This window comes from Gadus morhua, chromosome 12 (assembly GCF_902167405.1).
Source record: "Gadus morhua chromosome 12, gadMor3.0, whole genome shotgun sequence".
In the NCBI taxonomy this organism is placed as follows: domain Eukaryota; kingdom Metazoa; phylum Chordata; class Actinopteri; order Gadiformes; family Gadidae; genus Gadus; species Gadus morhua.
Window position 1 is genome coordinate 30,891,950 of NC_044059.1, and position 18,845 is coordinate 30,910,794.

At 44.3% G+C, this 18,845-nt stretch overlaps 2 protein-coding genes across 3 annotated transcripts in view; both read right to left on the bottom strand.

The window, feature by feature from the left end:
* The window catches only part of myo1f (myosin IF), a 308,989-nt gene that overhangs the window by 265,196 nt on the left and 24,948 nt on the right, over positions 1-18,845 (bottom strand).
* Positions 1,279-15,983, bottom strand: LOC115556204 (protein-glutamine gamma-glutamyltransferase K). Of its 2 annotated transcripts, none has more exons than XM_030373359.1 (14): positions 15,768-15,983; positions 12,850-13,115; positions 11,485-11,676; positions 7,583-7,834; positions 7,170-7,288; positions 6,655-6,762; positions 5,728-5,905; positions 5,267-5,405; positions 4,506-4,698; positions 4,009-4,162; positions 2,969-3,253; positions 2,511-2,671; positions 2,122-2,258; positions 1,279-1,872 (listed from the first exon to the last, which is right to left on the bottom strand). In XM_030373359.1, the coding sequence occupies exons 2-14, from the start codon at positions 13,112-13,114 to the stop codon at positions 1,731-1,733; spliced, it is 2,325 nt and encodes a 774-aa protein (XP_030229219.1). In that variant the 5' UTR covers position 13,115; positions 15,768-15,983; the 3' UTR covers positions 1,279-1,730. The 2 variants fall into 2 exon arrangements, with proteins under 2 accessions (XP_030229219.1, XP_030229218.1); XM_030373358.1 differs by lacking the exon at positions 15,768-15,983 and adding an exon at positions 15,456-15,749.

The following is an 18,845-nucleotide window of genomic DNA, read 5'->3' on the forward strand; positions in this document are numbered from 1 at the left end:
GAATTTTTCTGTCATTAAGTCTGAACCTTTGGGCAAGTTGTTTCAACTTGGATTCCCCATACGGTTCCCCTAGTCTAGGGGAACAGGCCAGTTTGCTGGGAAAATAACTTAAAAGAAAATAAATAATAAAATAAAAATATTTATAATATATAAAATAAAAATATTGATAAATATTTTTATTGATTTAACCGCCAACCGCCTGAATTTAATTAAAATATATATTTTTGTAGCGTCATCCGCCCGATCCACGGTTCAGCTGCGGAGTCCACGGCTGCAACCGCCAACCTCGCATCTCCAAATTGAGGCTTTAACATAGCGACCGAGCTATAGCGAAGTTGATACGCCAAAACCGAAGTTTGATATGGATAGTAAAACTCTGACTGACTTTCGCTCACCTTGACATGGGCAGTACACGGATAGCATGACTACGCATTGGCCAATCTGAATGCTCGTAGTCATTTTATAGTTCGTCAAGTAAAATTGATTTATAAATCACAAAAACAACTCATGTGAATTGATCATCTTCAGTCTTACTTTGTACTTGAGGCCTTTTTCGGGCATCTGTTGGAGTGGGAGCACTCGAAGGTCTCTTCAAAAAGTCGCCTGATATCCATGGCTTATTAATGACAGGTAGGCAGGCATGATAATCCACAACGCGTAGTGCAATGCATGGTGCCATGTGTTTACATACTTCCTGTTTACATATTTCCTGGATCCTGATTGGTGTCGCCGCCGCAGCAGCAAGGCACTGATTGGAGGGTCACAGACCATAATAGCATTACAGCGTTTATTTGTTCAACAATTTGAAACTTTGTTTTAGGTGTTTTAAAATGATACTAAATTTATTTCCGATTATTCCAATGGCAGAATACAAGGCACAGGGAACTTTGAAGTGCGTAAACGCCACTTAGAGGTACGTAAACGCTATTTCCTAAATTCCAGAGGTGCGTAAAGGGCGTTTACGTGCGTTTACCCTCCACTACAGCCCTGGTTAGCAGGGTTAGGGCTAACCCTTTGGAGCGCTGGGCTCCAGCAGGCTGATTGCGACGATTCAAGGCTGCGTTCTGGACTTTGTGTTCAGCTCCTTTTCACTAATTCAGATGTCTTTCAGGGGTGCAGATGTGTGGGCTGATAGGATAGCAAGTTAGCCATTCAGTGGGTAGGGTTAGGGTTAGGGGTTATCATCACATCTGCACTCTTTCAGGGGTGCAGATGTGTGGGCTGATAGGATAGGCAGGTAGCCATTCAGTGGGTTGGCGGACCAAAAACACGAAAATGAATGAGAGATGTGTTTTTTTTAATTACCTTACCTCCATATGTTGTGGCAATACCGTTTCCCCCTGGTTCTGCTACATCAATTTACAGATGAGCCCAGTTTTTGTAGATATTAACTTAAATAATTAATTATCATAATTTAAAATAAATAATTGCATTAAGTAATCATCGCAAGTTATTATAATAGTTATATATATATTTTAGGGATATAGTAAATAGTAGAACATTTTAAATATTTACAAAAATGAACAATAAAAATCAGTTATAGGAACCGCTTTTTCAAAAGGTAGCCATATCCAGACATCTGCAGTGGACTTACCATAACTGCATTATAAGAGCATTACTAATATGACTGAATGAAAATGCATTGCAGTTTTAACACTGAGAGACAGTGTCTGGTATGAGGTACAAGCTCTACTGACTTTGTCAATTGTGTGTTCATCCTAATAATCCTCTCACTCGCCCACGAGGACGCTGACCACACCGTGAACCTGTGTGAGCTCTTCACAGTCCAAAGAGGCCAGCAGCTTCCTCGGCCCTGACAGCGTTGGCACAATAGTTTCAATCCGAGAGAACGAGGCCTGGCTGGCGATGTCTCTGTGGAGAAATAATGAAATAATAATATGAATTATAATGAATGATATCCGCACAGGTGTGACAAGATGGAAGAAGAAGATCAAAATAAATAGAGCGAGACACAGAGAAAGTATACTGGTAAAGAGGAAGGGAGAGAGGGGGGGAGGGAGAGGGAGACAGACAGAGACAGAGATATATATAGAGGAAGGAAGAGTTTCCCTGCGTTTACACTAACTCAGAGAGATTGACTAGGGTTGATCTTTCTCTTACCCAACAGCAATCTTTCGAATGCTCAGTAGGCCCAGCCCTTCTATGCGCAGCATCACTGCTTTGAGCGTGTGTGGGAGTGGATTGGTGAAGGAGATCTCTGCTTTCATCGTCTTACCTACAGCCGCCTTCCCAATTGGCTACAAGAAATGGCAGAAATAAAGGTTATGTGAAAATCAAATCCCGATCAAATTCCTCCTCCTCCTGACATGTGTGTGTGTGTGTGTGTGTGTGTGTGTGTGTATATGCGTACATATGGGTTTGCATATGTGTGTGTGTGGGTGTGTGCGTGTGTGTGTGTGTGTACATGCATACATTTGTTGGTGCATGCACGTTTGTGTGCTGTCAATACGTTTTCCCATTTTAATTGATTTGTTTGAATGTGTGGTCACCTTTATGAGCAGGTCCGGTGTCTTGAGCCGGAAGCTGAACTGTGTTGCCAGGACCTGCTGGGTTTGGCTGACCCGGCCAGAGAGGGTGAGCATCAGGGCAGCCTGGTCAATCAGTTGGCCCTGGTAGGTCTCATACAACAGAGTCCACTCCACACTCGTCACTGCAAACCAGGGGATGATGTGGAGATCAAGAGAGAATAGAGATCTTTTTGCTTGTATTAAAAATCCTTACTTCTTGCAAGACCATGTGTTTTAGTTATGACTCACATTGCTATTTACTATTAATATGCAGTCATTTAACTGTGTTATTTCTCTTTGTTATTGAGATAGTGTCATCAAAACGCAGGTAGCTGTAGCCATCTTTCTTCCAGATGTATGAAGGCCGACTGCGTCATTCGGCCATACACACAGTATTTAGCACAGAGGCCTCAGTGCCAAAGGGCAGCAGGTGCTCTCACCACTGTCCGGTGGTAGATCCACCTCTGTCCTGTCCCTGCGCAGGGTGGCCTTGTGGACGCCAGTGTAGTACATGACCGCCACCTGGCTGTGGAGGAAGACACTGCGTTGCTCGGAGCTGCCGTTGGTGAAGGTGATGCTGAGCTCTGCGTCGCTCCCCATGAGCGGACCGTCTCCGTCCAGCGTGACCTGGACTGAGACATCCTCCGCGCTAGGCGCCGAGTAGGTCTCTGGCTTTGAACCGTAGCGAGAGGCTGTTTCCACGGCGATACGCTCCTCCTCTGAGCCTGGGCAAAATCATGTTATACTGAATTAGATATGGTATGACATTATGATAAACCATATTTATACTGAATTAGATATGGTATGGGATTATGATAAAGCATGTGTATACTGAATTAGATATGTTATGGGATTATGATAAACCATGTGTATACTGAATTAAATATGGTATGGGATTATGATAATGGCTGGGGGGGATAGTTTGCCCCTGAAAAGTGCCTATTCTTTCAATATGAATTTACCAAAGTTTTTGTTTTTATTTATTGTTATACAAGTATGGCCACTTATTTTTTCATTCATATTTAAGCGCTATCAGTGCTGGAAAATAATAAATCCTGTGCATTGAAAATGGTAGTCTCAGTCCTGCAGCGAAACTACTCTAGTCAGTAGTATAGAACTGGTGTTTAGGGTTAGGGTTACCCTTACCCTTAGGGCCAACCCAAACTCTTACCCTTAGGGCTAACCCTAACTTTAACCATTAGGGCTAACCCTAACTCTAACCCTTAGGGCTAACCCTAACTTTAACCCTTAGGGCTAACCCTAACTTTAACCCTTAGGTCTAACCCTAACTTTAACCCTTAGGGCTAACCCGAACCATAACCCGATTCCAAAGTTGTTCCTTTAAAATGCTACTTCTGCTACTCGAAGCTCGAGGTATGGCAGGGAAAAGCTAAAAGCTTGGGATTCCAGCCGAGGAGAGGACACTGAGTATTACCGTCTATTATTATTGAGCTACTAATAAAGGAGGTGCATTTGATACCTTCAGGCTGTTTATAGAGATGTGTTATATCGTAGCGCTCGTCCGAGCCCACTGCCTTGGTGCTGATGTGGTGGCCCACGATGTGCTTCTCATTGTGGATCTGAGTGAAGGTTCCGTCCAGATTCCTCTGCCAGTAGATCTTGTCACTGTTCACCTGCAGTAGAAAGAGAGACGGAGATAGAGAGGGTGAGAGGGAGAGAGGGAGGTAACACACACTGGAGATTTTTATCACCATTCATATCAAGCTGACGGTGTCCGTCGGGTCATTGATGGATGGATGGATGGATGGGGGGGATTTCTGTGGTGGAAAATAGGAATTTATGCACTTCTTTTCATATCTTTTTTGTGTTTTCACCGTGATGTTTCCCTCTAAAAGTCCAGTAACATTTGTTTCAATAGACTTGGAAGATGCTACCTATTTCTTCCAATGATCGTGCCCCGTTAGACCAAATGTTCTGCAGTCAGGAATATATTTCATAGATTCTATGTACACTTACCTCAGCAAAGACAAAGGGGCAGTCATGCTGGAGGTAGACCTGGCCGCTGCGCAGGGCGGTCAGCGGGGCGGGCCCACAGCGGAAGGTGCCCTGGCTGGTCTCCTGGGGTGTGGCGTCCACCGCCTGCCAGCCTCCCATGCCCGGGGGCAGGTCCGGGCGGGACATCCAGCAGTCGTTCCAAACGTGGAAATTCCTTTAAAGGAGGAGAGCGGGCACTGAGTTAACTCTACTTAACCCTTAACTCTACTCAACCCTTAACTCTACTCAACCCTTAACCCTTAACTCTACTTAACCCTTAACTCTACTCAACCCTTAACTCTACTCAACCCTTAACCCTTAACTCTACTTAACCCTTAACTCTACTTAACCCTTAATTCTACTTAACCCTTGACTCTACTTAACCCCTAACTCTACTTCACCCTTAACTCTACTTAACCCTTAACTCTACTTAACCCTTAATTCTACTTAACCCTTGACTCTACTTAACCCCTAACTCTACTTCACCCTTAACTTTACTTAACCCTTAACTTTACTTAACCCTTAACTTTACTCAACCCTTAACTCTACTTAACCCTTAACTCTACTTAACCCCTAACTCTACTTAACCCTTAACTCTACTTAACCCCTAACTTTACTTAGCCCTGCAATATTTACATATTCTAATTAGCCGCCTCTAGTCACTCGAGTGGCAGCTTAGTGCAGGTTTAACATTTGATAGAACAGTTTCCCCTCAGCAGAATAACGCTCATGATTATACCCACCAGATGGAGTCCACATTAAGGGAGTCTAAGGGATCAAGGCTCTCATCAAGGTAAACGTCTGTCGTCAAGGAGACGTCTGTGTCATGGGCGGAGCTGAAGTTGGTCACGCTGCGGGTGGGAATGCCCAAACATCGCAACACTGCGGAAGAAGAGACATTCATATCAAAACTCTTTACTTATGTATTCAAAGGAGGACACAAGATTATAACCATATTAACAATAACAAAGCAGCTTTATTATTATTAATGATTAAATTAAACTCTATTTTGATGTAGGTAAGGAAGGCTATGGCGTTCAGAAGCTAAGAGAAGTACTTGTAATTCAACGCTGGTTAAATATTGCAGTAACAGCACAACAAAGAAAATCTGAAAAGGACAATGATGTGCCACTATGCAATGCTTTGTCTTATCAACCTCAGTTGCAGAGAAATTGACAGTGTTTGACTTTGACTGAACACTCACCGGTAGTGGTTACGCCAGAGAAGACCCAACACTGGCCATATCTGACGGGCGTCCCCCCACCGTCATGGTAGTTGTTGAGGATCTCCACACTTCCACTCCAGGCTGCGGGAGAGGTCCCGTCTGAATAGTCCCCTGACCAGTTCCCCTCGACCACTCCTGCGTCATCTGGGGAGTTTATCTAAAGACCAGAATATTGTTTTATATACATTGTTTACCGCTATCCTGTATCGAAGATGCTGCAGGTCACATTTAAGAGTTGTAAAGAGAGCAAGATTTTGAAACTAATCAACCAAAGAACCGTACCCTGCCTCTCTGCTCCCTCTATCCCTTTGTTTTGTTGTCAGAGATAGCCTAAGAAACTCCCCCTCCCTGCGACCTAAGTAAGGGATAATGTATAGAACGCATTATCGAGCGTCGCGCATTATCGAACGTCATTATCGAGAAAATAAGCCTATTGCACAAAGATGCTCACAAGTAATTTGCAAGTCCAAGTCAAGTCTCAAGTCTTTGGTCACAAGTCTAAATAAAGTCTCAAGTCTTAAGAGTTTTTTTAAATAACTGATACTGATTCCGAGCCTAATTCTAATTCTGATAACAAAGAGTCTGACATTTCATTAAGGTTAAAGAAGAGATTGTTCTCGAGTCCAAAATCTCGAGTACGAGTCGATTCTCAAGTCTTTTGAGGATGAGTCTCAAGTCAAGTCTCATGTCACTGTGTTTGTGACTTAAATGCAATTAAAAATCGAAACTTGTGCATATAGAGCTTTCATTAGAATATACAGCAATGCACACAGTATCTATGTCTGTCACAAAGTAACATCAAGTCTGATCAAGTATTAGGACTGGCGTAATGACGTATGATACAGAACTAGGACTGGAGATGGGATGAAATTCCAGCCCTCTTAATGTTGTGTACATGTGTCTTACCATGGCTGAAACAACTCGAACAATGTTAACGGGGCTGCCCCAACCAGACGCAGGGGTCCCACTCTTCTCCAGGACAAAGAGGCAAGAGGCGAGCATTCCTCCACTGAACTAAAAGTAAACCAATGGGGACAGGGTTAGGCATTAGACAGCCCTAAATAGGGTTAGGGTTAGGCATTTAGACAGCCCAAAATAGTCAGAATGTTGTAGGAATAATGGACGAACATTAAGATTAGTCAGCACCAATAGAGATGAAGGGTTTGTGTGTGATTAAGAATGAAAAAGCTAAGGAAGTTTGAAGCTTTGCATTCAACACATTTAATTAGGGTTACTCAAGTGCTATTGGATCATGAGTTTACCCTTAACATAACCAAATCAGTTTGTCGCCATGGCTGAGTTTCTCAATATACCATCCTTAATAACCACCACATACTGTCCAGGTAAACCCTCACCTGTCCGAAGTTAGGGTTAGGGATAGGGTTAACCCTAACCCTAACCACCACATACTAAACCCTCACCTGTCCAAAGTTCCATGTCCGCACTCCGATCTGCTGCTCAGTGCCATAGTATAGCCTCCCGATATCGTTCAGAACGTACTCCTTCCTCTCCTCCTCCTCATCCATGAACACTGCATCGTCTGACATTGCAAAATCGTTTTCTGTTCATTTTCCCTAGTGAAAGTGGGCTAGCATCTTTTTTTAGATTACAGTTTCATTTTGGTGTGGTTAAAGGGATGTTTAATTCTCCTGCTGGTTAGGCTGATGATTGACTTCCAGTTTGCCAACAGTGCAAACCAATCTTATAAAATTATACTGAATTACATAATTGCTATAATATGAAGCTAATTAAATAGTATGGCAGATGGCAGGACATATTTGGTATGACTTGGAAGCATGGTACCTGCCTCAGCAGTGGGGTTTCGTTGCCTTACCTTCACACCATGGATTAAACAACATGTAGATGTTATCGGCTGGCTGATGTATTGAAGTGAGCTCCGCCTCTTGTCCTGATGTCACCACGCTGAGACGGTAAATACCAATCACCGCCGTGGGGATGGAGTTCACAGACAGCTGCACCCGGTCGCCTTCTTCTTTGACTATCTTAGCCTCCCAGCGGTCGTCCTGCAGCTCGTCCACTAGAGGAATGATGGCCAGGGTTCCCTTCGGCACTTCTGGAGCAGCTCCTGAGAGAAACACATGAATGCAGGAGTGATGAACTGGGTCATAACAGCCTACTTAATCACATGGAATACAGGAGTCTCGGTCGCAACATTGATGAATTGGGTCATAGCAGCCTACTTGTCAGAAAGAGGTCTTGATTGACATGCAAGCACGACCAATCACACGAGCAGTCCTGAGTCCCGCATTATAACAAACAAGATTTAAAATATGAATTACAAAAATGACTCAGTAGTCAATCTAAGATATCCCGCCGGACTCATTTATATCATGGATATAATCATACAAATAAATAAAAGACACGTGTACCACCTGAGCTCAGTCTATGTGCGCGACAACTGAAAAGCCAGTGAGAATCGTGTGTTCAGTCTCTTGAAGATGCAGCATGGCTGAACTTCCTCTATGTGTCAGAAGTCCAGGATGAGCCACAAGTTAATGCAGGAAGCTGTGGCTAATATTTCACACACACACACACACACACACACACACACACACACACATACACACACACACACACACACACACACACACACATAAAAAACCACCAACTACGACACTAACAACAAAAGCCTTACATCTACGGACCCTGCCTCACCCGCAAAGCAACCAGCCTTGTGTGTGACCCCAGCCACCCCTCAGCATAGTGGGGGACCCCAGCCACCCCTCCAGCCCCTCCAGCCCCTTCAGCCTCCTGCCGTCTGGGAGGCAGTTAGCAGCCTCCGGGCCAGCTCCAGCAGACTGGGAAACAGATTTTTTCACCAGGCTGTCCGGAAGCTGAACTCTCTTCACTCTCCCCCACAAACTCTGAAGTCTGAAGCCCCCTCCCATTTGCCCCCAGCAACTTTTACATTTACTTTTCAAACTTTATTTTATAAATACCGTTTTGTTTTGCCTACCTTTGCACCTTTACCTTATTTATCACCATTTCGAATTTATTTATTGTAAATATTAAAAAAACTATTTTATTGAAATCAACTGAATTCAATGAGGAACATGTTACAGTGCATTTCAGGTATTACTGAATTTAAAATAATTGTAATAAAAATATCACAAATTATATAATCTTCTATACTTTAAAGGCCCACTATGCAACTTTTTTAGCCAAAATTACATTAAGTATGCAGGTTGAGAGTTATGCTGATGGTTCTGCATCCATTTCTGGGTTGATTGGTGGGTGTGTCATTTACCCATGTCGCCTCTCCAGTGAAAAAGCGCATATGCAACTTGATCTGTTCGGACCGACACAATCCGGATGTGACGCAGCGGAAGTATCCTCGAAAATGTAGTCAGATTGTAGTTTCGAAAATGCTTTACGGCACAGACACACACCCAAACATGGCACCGGCTAGATATAAACAGCCAGTTGCGAGGCAATTGTTGTCCGAGGTAGGAAACCCAAACGCCGCCGTGTTTGGGTGCATGATAGAGTTTAGATCGGGTTAGATTAAATAATCTCGGATATAAATAACGATCTCATCTCATCGTCATCCGTTTATCCGGGGTCGGGTCGCGGGGGGAGCAGCTCAAGCAGGGGGCTCCAGACTTCCCTTTCCCGGGCCACATTGACCAGCTCTGACGGGGGGATCCCGAGGCGTTCCCAGGCCAGTGTTGAGATATAATCTCTCCACCTAGTCCTGGGTCTTCCCCGAGGTCTCCTCCCCAATGGACGTGCCTGAAACACCTCCAAAGGGAGGCGCCCAGTAGGCATCCTTGCCAGATGCCCGAACCACCTCAGCTGACTCCTTTCTAAGTAAAGTAGCAGCGGCTCTATTCCGAGTTCCTCACGGATTACTGAGCTTCTCACCCTATCCCGAGACGCCAGCCACCCTTCTGAGAAAACTCATCTCGGCCGCTTTTACCCGCGATCTCGTCCTTTCGGTCATCACCCAACCCTCATGACCATAGGTGAGGATAGGAACGAAGATCGACCGGTAGATCGAGAGCTTTGCCTTGCGGCTCAGCTCTCTTTTCGTAACAACGGTGCGGTAAAGCGAACGCAATACCGCCCCCGCTGCTCTGATTCTCCGGCCAATCTCACGCTCCATAGTACCCTCACTCGCGAATAAGACCCCGAGGTACTTGAACTCCTTCACTTGGGCTAAGGACTCATAAATAACGATAATCGGGTTAAATAACTTCACATGGTGTGTCTGGTGTGTTTCCAGCATTCGTAGTGTTGATCAGCAGAGAAATAGTCCGCCAAGACGTTGAGGTTGCGTAGCAGCCAGAGACTGTCCATGCAAGTGAACGGAGCGTTCACTCTTCGTCATAACTATCAAACCAAACATCCTTCACATTCACCGAGCGAACATTCTGAAAGTAAAATGCACATTTCTCGCTAAAAATGTTTCCATAAACGCATTTAATGGCGTAACTATGTTACTATTTCCACCCAGAAAAAAGAAAGATGTCGGCCGTATGCTTCTGTGCAATGGTCACTACTATGGTCACTACAGTAACGAATTGCTTTACGGCACCGACCCACAAACACGGAACCGGCTCGATATAAACACAAGTAACTAATGGATTGTTATATTCATCATAGATCAGCCGACTAAAAAGAGACAGAGAAACCCAATGTCGGAGGAACAGAAGAAGAGAAAAGGGAGACAGACCGACAGAGAGGCCAGACACGAGTAAACGTTGGGCAAGCTTTTCAGGAATAGCGTGAACTGAAAGAAAAAGAAGACTGCAAATCAGACGCCGACTCGGCCGTGTTGCTTTTGAAATTGAAAGTACCCTTGGGTGAACTTTTTCTGCGTAATATTCTTGATTCTGATAGTCTCTGTACACATGTGTTTGCTCAACCATTTTTTTGAGCCCTGTAAAAATTGTTTTCTCGACCGTTTTGTTGTGAGCCCTGTTTGTTTCTAGCTTGCTTGGTTGCAACCATATAAACACCTTTGTTTCCATTGGTATTTTGCTTTTCGTCTGTCTCGTTCCCAGATACAGACTGAATCCCCGAATCCAGGTTCTTGTTTATTTCGATTATTATGTTGGCCAAACCTCTTACACTGATTGTTCTGTTCAACCTAAGATAAAATAATTATAACCTAGGGTATAAATTCTCCCCGTCAACTATAAAAAATGATGGATTTATGTTTATTGCAATGCAAATACACCATTTTAAAAATGTATAACCTTGCCTACACTTTATGAACATCTATTTCGGACATGGCTCCGCGCATTCGCCGGCTTCTTTGAAAACAAATGCACATGGCTCGCGTAGAAGAGCATGGGGAAGGGACGTCAACTAGTTGTTACGACAGTGTTGTGAAATATCTACTACGAAGGTTTAGGGGGCGCTGTGTAGAGAAATGTGCGTGCCAAAACCAAGAAAACAGCGAAGACATGCCCGAAGTTGCATAGTGGGCCTTTAAGCCTTATAGCATATCCATGCGCCTTAAGGTGGCTGCATCATGTCAATCCTTTTTGTTATTTAAATACTCCATTTAAATCCAGAGACTAGGTCATTTCAATTGCTACTGTGTGACCCTTTTCAGGTACCCTTAAATAATGTATCACTATAAAAGGCATGTACTTTCATTGCTTCAATGGAAATACTTTTGTGTTCCCATGTTCATGCTCCATTAAACCAAATACTTTGCTCTCAAAGAAGGATCTAACAATGAGCTATTTTTCCTAAATGGCTGACCTGTTTTAAGTTCCAGGTGAAGTTTGTCAGTGGTAGGGTCAAAAGGTCGTGAAAGGTCGAGCCACATCAGGAAGGTCTGTCCCCGGCGCAGGATGAGGTCGTCCCCATCGTACAGATCTGTGTGGTGCTCTTTACGATTCTGCTTGGATTGTTCACTCATCAGGTCCACTGAATTCACCTTCACAATGTGAGCTGTAAGAGAAAGAAAAGTCAAAGTTTTTGTGTGTAGATGAAGGTGGGAAAGGGTGACCCACCCCACTGGTCAAACACATCAGAGTCCCAGCAGGATGAGCTAATCCTAACCTTAACCCCCTAACCCCAACCCTAACTCCCTAACCTTCACCCTAACCCTAACACCCCAACCCTAACCCTAACGCCCTAACCCTAACACCCCAACCCTAACACCCTAACCTTAACACCCTAACCCTAACCCCCCAACCCTAACGCCCTAACCTTCACCCTAACCCTAACGCCCTAGACTTCACCCTAACCCTAACCCTAACCTTAACCCCAACCCTAACGCCCTAACCTTCACCCTAACCCTAACGCCCTAGACCTCACCCTAACCCTAACGCCCTAACCCTAACCCTAACGCCCTAACCTCCACCCTAACCCTAACGCCCTAACCTTAACCCCAACCCTAACGCCCTAACCTTCACCCTAACCCTAACGCCCTAGACTTCACCCTAACCCTAACGCCCTAACCCTAACGCCCTAACCTTCACCCTAACCCTAACGCCCTAACCTTCACCCTAACCCTAACGCCCTAACCTTCACCCTAACCCTAACGCCCTAACCTTCACCCTAACCCTAACGCCCTAACCTTCACCCTAACCCTAACGCCCTAACCTTAACCCCAACCCTAACGCCCTAACCTTCACCCTAACCCTAACGCCCTAACCTTCACCCTAACCCTAACCCTAACACCCACAGGATAAACACCTCAGAGTCCCAGCCTGTTGAGCTTCCATCGTCAGCATTGTATGTGTCGCCAGCGCTTTTTTATGAGTTGGCTGTTGAAGCCCAATCTAGTATTGATGCTATCCAGTGCATGGCAGACTTTATCTTCCATTCTTCACATAGACACTGAACTCAAAGTTCAAACTATGTCTACTTTTACCCATGTTGATGCTGACCTCTCGAAGCACGTCAAACAAGATAACAGCTTTGTTTGACGTTTGACAGCCAATGCATCTAAATGCTAATGGATTCCTACATTTCTAAACCAAAATAAACGTTTCATGAGCTAAAACCCCCGATCAAGTATCCGATACTTTGCTGATCGATCATATTGCATTAACCCCTTGACTCCCTGACGTGTGCCTGATATGAGCTCTGTGAGACCGAGGGTAAACGTGCTGCTACCGTCGTGCTGATCGCCACCGTGGGGCTTCGGGCCGCCCCCTCCGTCAGGTTTCTCCTCCTCGTCGACCCCCGTCATCTCAGTGTCCGTGATGTCGTCCATCTCAGGCTGGCGAAACAACCCAGGGCAGACCTGACGCATCCACCGACAACAACCGCCTTGCTCCACCTGGTCCTCTTCCACCTCCTCCTCCACCTCCTCCACCGGTTCCAGCGTGACCCCGGGGAAACGCCCCAGCACTGTCCGGTCCCGGGTGTTCACAGGCATCCTGAGAAACAAAACACAATCAAACACGTGTTCGGGAGTATACTGTTTAACGAGTATAACGAGTATACGTTTCACAAGTGTCTCTCTTTAGCTTTGTGGCGTAGATCATGTTTCATTCTTGTTGTAATCAGTTATTGTGAACAGATGTGCCTGAGGAGGGCACTGCGGTGTGGAGCGATACCATCAGATCGTGTCTGGGAGAGTGGCTCTGGAGGGTTAGGGATAACACTAACCCCAGTGGAGGGTTAGGGCTAACCCTAACCCTCCACTGGGGTTAGTGTTATCCCTAACCATTATCCTAACCCCAGTGGAGGGTTAGGGTAATGGTTAGGGATAACCCTAACCCTCCACTGGGGTTAGTGTTATCCCTAACCATTATCCTAACCCCAGTGGAGGGTTAGGGTAATGGTTAGGGATAACCCTAACGCTCCACTGGGGTTGGGGTTATCCCTAACCCCAGTGGAGGGAGGGTTTAAGAGAGCGGTTGGAATCTTTCAGTTGGATTCTTTCAAAATGAACCTCACTATGGTTATTCCAAATGACCTGTCGAAACCATGCTAGAAACCAAACCCTTATGTTCTGTAAGATAAGGTTATGACATCAGAACTCAACCATCCAGTTCATCACCCAGTTAAGATGTACACACACACACACACACACACACACACACACACACACACACACACACACACACACACACACACACACACACACACACACACACACACACACACACACACAAAAGGCCCTTTGCCACAGTGTCTGCATTCCTGTTCCTCAAAGTGACAATATTAAGCAACAGAAGACTTAAGACTCATTCCTCAGGCATACGTCGACGAAGATAAGCCAACAGAAACACAAAGGAAAATAAGGTTAGGCTACTTCAGTCCAACCCTTTTTAGATATGTGCCGGGCGCAAGAGTCATTTTTCGCGCTGGTAAATTAGCGACATCGCTGTAGAACAGCCCACAAAGCTACTTGCGCTTGCCGCTTCTCACTTGCGTTTCAGACCGTTAAAATAGGGCCCAGAGAGTTAAACTATCTTTCTATACATTAGCTTTTGATTGCAGTTAACTTCGTCTTTACACCCACTGTGTAGGTTCAATTTGAGTTAAAAAGAAAGTTAGGGATACTTGTATGTAACCTTTCACAGAAAGAGTCCATTCTATCGTTGTGTGTTACAACATAGTGCTACCCTAAAACCTGTCTAAAAAAATGAGTCTGTAACAGTTTGTTTTTTAATGTTCATAGATTCTTTTTACAGAAAATGAAGAGCCTACCAGAGTCCAGCTGCCCCTGAAGGCAAGGAACTCGTTTGTTAAGTGTGAGAAACAGTTTAAGTATGTTTGAAATCCCAAAAGCCCCTGCTAAGACATTTTCCAAGAATGTGTGGCTAGGTAGATGATAGAAGCAAAGTGTATGCGCGAGGTGCACAAGCAACATTATGCATGCACCCTTAAAATAGCATCTGAACAACGCGTTCAGATGCAGCTGTTGTTGGCAACTTGCCAACAACAGCTGCACCTCTGTACAGGTCAGACCAGACTGATGCACTCTGAATAAAACCTCTTCAGCTACTTTTATCCAAATCTAACCCTTTATTAAATGCCAAATCAAATAGCCATCAGTAACCAACAATCCCTTAATGTATTAATTTCTCATTCATACCTATTTGGTAGGCTTTCTTGGATGGATGGATGGATGTTTGGTTGTTTGGATGGATGGATGGATGGATGGATGGATGGATGGATAAATAGGTGTTACGTATGGATGTACAGATGAGTTATGGTTAGGGTTTTCAGTCTACCTGTATTATCAGCAAGATATCTAACATCACGCTTGATAACTAGTGACAGGTCTAAAAATAAGACAAATTACAATAAATAGCTGTAGGTTGATTTAGCTGAGACTAAATAGTGCAATAGTAAGATAGTTTGAGATTAGCCTCAAAACAGTATAACTTTTACTCCTCTCCAAACTTATAATGTTTGTCTGCAGGGACTATTTCTGCCCCCCTTTAGGGCATATGTCTATGTGTATTTCATACACAAAGAGAAGCACACACACACACACACACACACACACACACACACACACACACACACACACACACACACACACACACACACACACACACACACACACACACACACACACACACACACACACACACACACACACACACACGGCTGCATTCGTATCTTGCAAAATATCAAAACAGATAATTGCCTAAAGAAAACATGAAAAACAATTCAGTAGCACTCAGATAAAGCTCATAATTATTTTCTTGATGCTAGGCTATTAACACTGTGAATGTGATACAATACAAAAAAGGACTCACTCAGCAGTGTGCAGATATATTTGCTCGGAACGTCCTCCGCTTCTTCAGAACCAACACTGATACATACAGCTAATCTTCTGAACAAGTAGATAGGCTTCCATTCATTCGTTCATTTTTATATAGTGCCTCTGGGGGCACGTCCCAACTCGTAAATATCAGACATGACAACGTGTGAACGCGAGACAATGCAACGTGTGGTTAAACAAGTTATTGTGGAAGTTGACTTGATAAAAATGAACAAACGACAGTGGTGAAGGTAGTGAGTCACTAACCCTAACCCTAACCCAGTGGTGAAGGTAGTGAGTCACTCACGTGCAAGTTATTGTTGAATTATGGATTTTCTTGAGTGGCCTACATTCTCCTTTTTGTATTGTGGTCAATTTATGAACTACAATTAAGTAAACTCAATACTATATCCTTATTTAGTGTGTAGTGATGAAAGGTGTAATGTGTAGTGAATAAAGATGTATTGTAGCGTGTTAGTGTAGTGAATAAAGGTTTACTGGTCCTGCCCCTTCAGACCAAACCTTTTCTTTGTTAGAATGTGTGTGCGACACACTTACTCACATGCACGTAAACTAACACATCTACACAACCACACCCACCCACACACATCAGCTGAGGAAAAAAACCTCATGTTTGTGTTTTGCTGCCTGAATCAAGGCTAACCCTAACCCAAACCCTAACCCAAAACCCTAACCATAACCCTAACCCAGTAACTTTGCCTATATTTTCTAAGCCTTTTTTTATTTTATTAGAATGCATTTTTTAACTTTGCGTATTTTTTATTTTACTTATGTATTATTTTATTTGATGTATGAAATTTGTTTCCATGTGAAGCACTTTGAGTCAGCCTCATGTATTAAAAGTGCTATATAAATAAAGTTGCATTGCCTGGCCTTGCCTTGCCTAGCCTAGCCATGCCTTGCCTTTTTTTTCGCCGACATGTATGATGTGTCATTCGGAGCATGTGAGGTCGTCGAAGATGATATTCTGGTTGTGTGTGGTGAGGTTTTGTGGAGTCGTTCCACCACCAGCTGCGGTGTTGAGAGAGTGAGGGTCAGGAGTGGAGACCGGAGCCCTGTTTCAGGTAGCTGAGGCCTGTTTCAGGTAGCTGGTTTTGAGGTAACCCCGAGTTTGTTCGCTCTGAGTTAGTGGAAACTCTGGATTTTCCGTTTCAAGTAGCAGGTTCAGCGCAACCGAGAGTTAGTTGCTGCGGCAACATACGCCGTGGACCTAACCTGCTCGGGAGGTGGTTAGACCTACTCTGAGTTTGTTGTCTATAAGGCTGAAGGCAGCTCTCCGACAGAAGGAAGTGTTAGAAATGGCATGTCCTTTTCTACGAGAGCCTGTGTACGTAGAGGCTTCGATCCTCAGAAGGAATCTCCGTGAGGAACGATTATTAAGACCCCGGTTGGATATACTTTATTTTCCTGATAATTTTCTTCACGAGCGCTATCTTTTTTAAGCGCAATCCATCATTTATTTAGACCACCTTCTCAGCCCCCATGTTAACTGTCAAACGCACCGGGGGCATGCTTGAAGTTTAAGTTTAAGTTTTTTGACGCAATTAACGCATGAGTAGAATGATCTGCCCCGTGCATCCCACCCGCTCTGTAGGCTACTACAGTCACTTTAACGTTGTGGCTTTCCCATGATCAGAGTAGCTGACTAACCACGGACCTATAACTGCTGCAAGTCAAGAAACTAATTTTAAGAATGCAAGGCAGAAAAGACCCTGGTACTGCTTTTAACCAGATGCTGTTCTTCTCTACATGCACATGCTCAGCATAATCGTCTGCATTGTTCACTGAAGTAAAACCCTTTGAGTAAACTGTTCAACAAAATAACTTGTCCCACCACAGCCCGTGTTCTAATAAAGACAAAGTACTTTTTATGAGGATTTCTTTATTTCCTGAAAGCACAAAAAAAAAAGTCATTTATATTGGGTATGTTTTTAGAGCAGGGAACAGTAGCCTATCCCAGTTTGCACCTCACCCACCTATAACTTATGTTCCAAAATTTGGATCTCCAAAGCATCCTTTTGCATCTTTTGAATTGTTACAATTGCATGGAGGTTGGTGAGGGCATCTGGTTGAAGTAGGGCGATGACGCCATCAGTAACTGGAAGAAGATGATTAGACAGTGCAATTATTACTTGAGCCAGAATATTGCCCCATCTAATTTGCAACGCGCTGGGTTGCGTGTACATATTTAATTATTTTGAATAACCAACCTCTTATACTGTAATGGTGCGGCCACACCAGACGCGTATCTCGCGTACTTTTTACGCGAGATACGCGCGTAAAATGTTGCTTGACCATTTTGTGTCAAAAATGGTCGCATACGCGCAATACGCGCTATACGCGCCTACGTCACTCGCCTAGATGAGTCCATGTCCATGCAAGTGAACGGAGCGTTCCCTCTTCCTCATAACTATCAAACCAAACATCCTTCACATTCACCGAGCGAACATTACGAAAGTAAAATGCACATTTCTCGCTAAAAATGTTTCCATAAACGCATTTAATGGCGTAACTATGTTACTATTTCCACCCAGAATAAAGAAAGTTGTCGGCCGTGGCTGCGCTGGAGTCCGAGGTAGGAAACCCCAACGCCGCCGTGTTTGGGTGATAGAGTTTAGATCGGGTTAGATTAAATAATCTCGGATATAAATAACAATAATCGGGTTAAATAACTTCACATGGTGTGTCTGGTGTGTTTCCCAGCAGAGAAATAGTCCGCCAAGACGTTGAGGTTGCTTAGTAACCAGAGACTCTGTCCATGCAAGTGAACGGAGCGTTCCCTCTTCGTCATAACTATCAAACCAAACATCCTTCACATTCACCGAGTGAACATTATGAAAGTAAAATGCACATTTCTCGCTAGAAATGTTTCCATAAAAGCATTTAATGGCGTAACTATGTTACTATTTCCACACAGAAAAAAGGAAGATGTCGGCCGTATGCTTCTGTCCAAGCTCACTACTCTCTGCCAGTGACGTCGGGTCAAGCTCAACGCTGATTGGGCAATGCGTGTCTCGTCAGACGCGTATCTCGCGTACTTCGCGTAAAAAGTTCAATTTTTTGAACTCTTTTGAAATGTACGCGATATACGCGATATACGCGCGTATAGCGCGTATAGCGCGTATTGCGCGTAAATATACGCGCTATACGCGCGTAAAATGTTGCTTAATACGCGAAATACGCGTAATACGCGTAATACGCGCCTAAACCAATGGTTCCCTATGGAGAAAATGGCGATTTCATACGCGAAGTACGTGAGATACGCGTCTGGTGTGGCCGCACCTTTAAGGCACTTCTATCCTGGGGGGTGGGGGGGATCAGAGGAGCTCCCCCCCAGGGATGCCCTCAGCCACAGGACGCATAC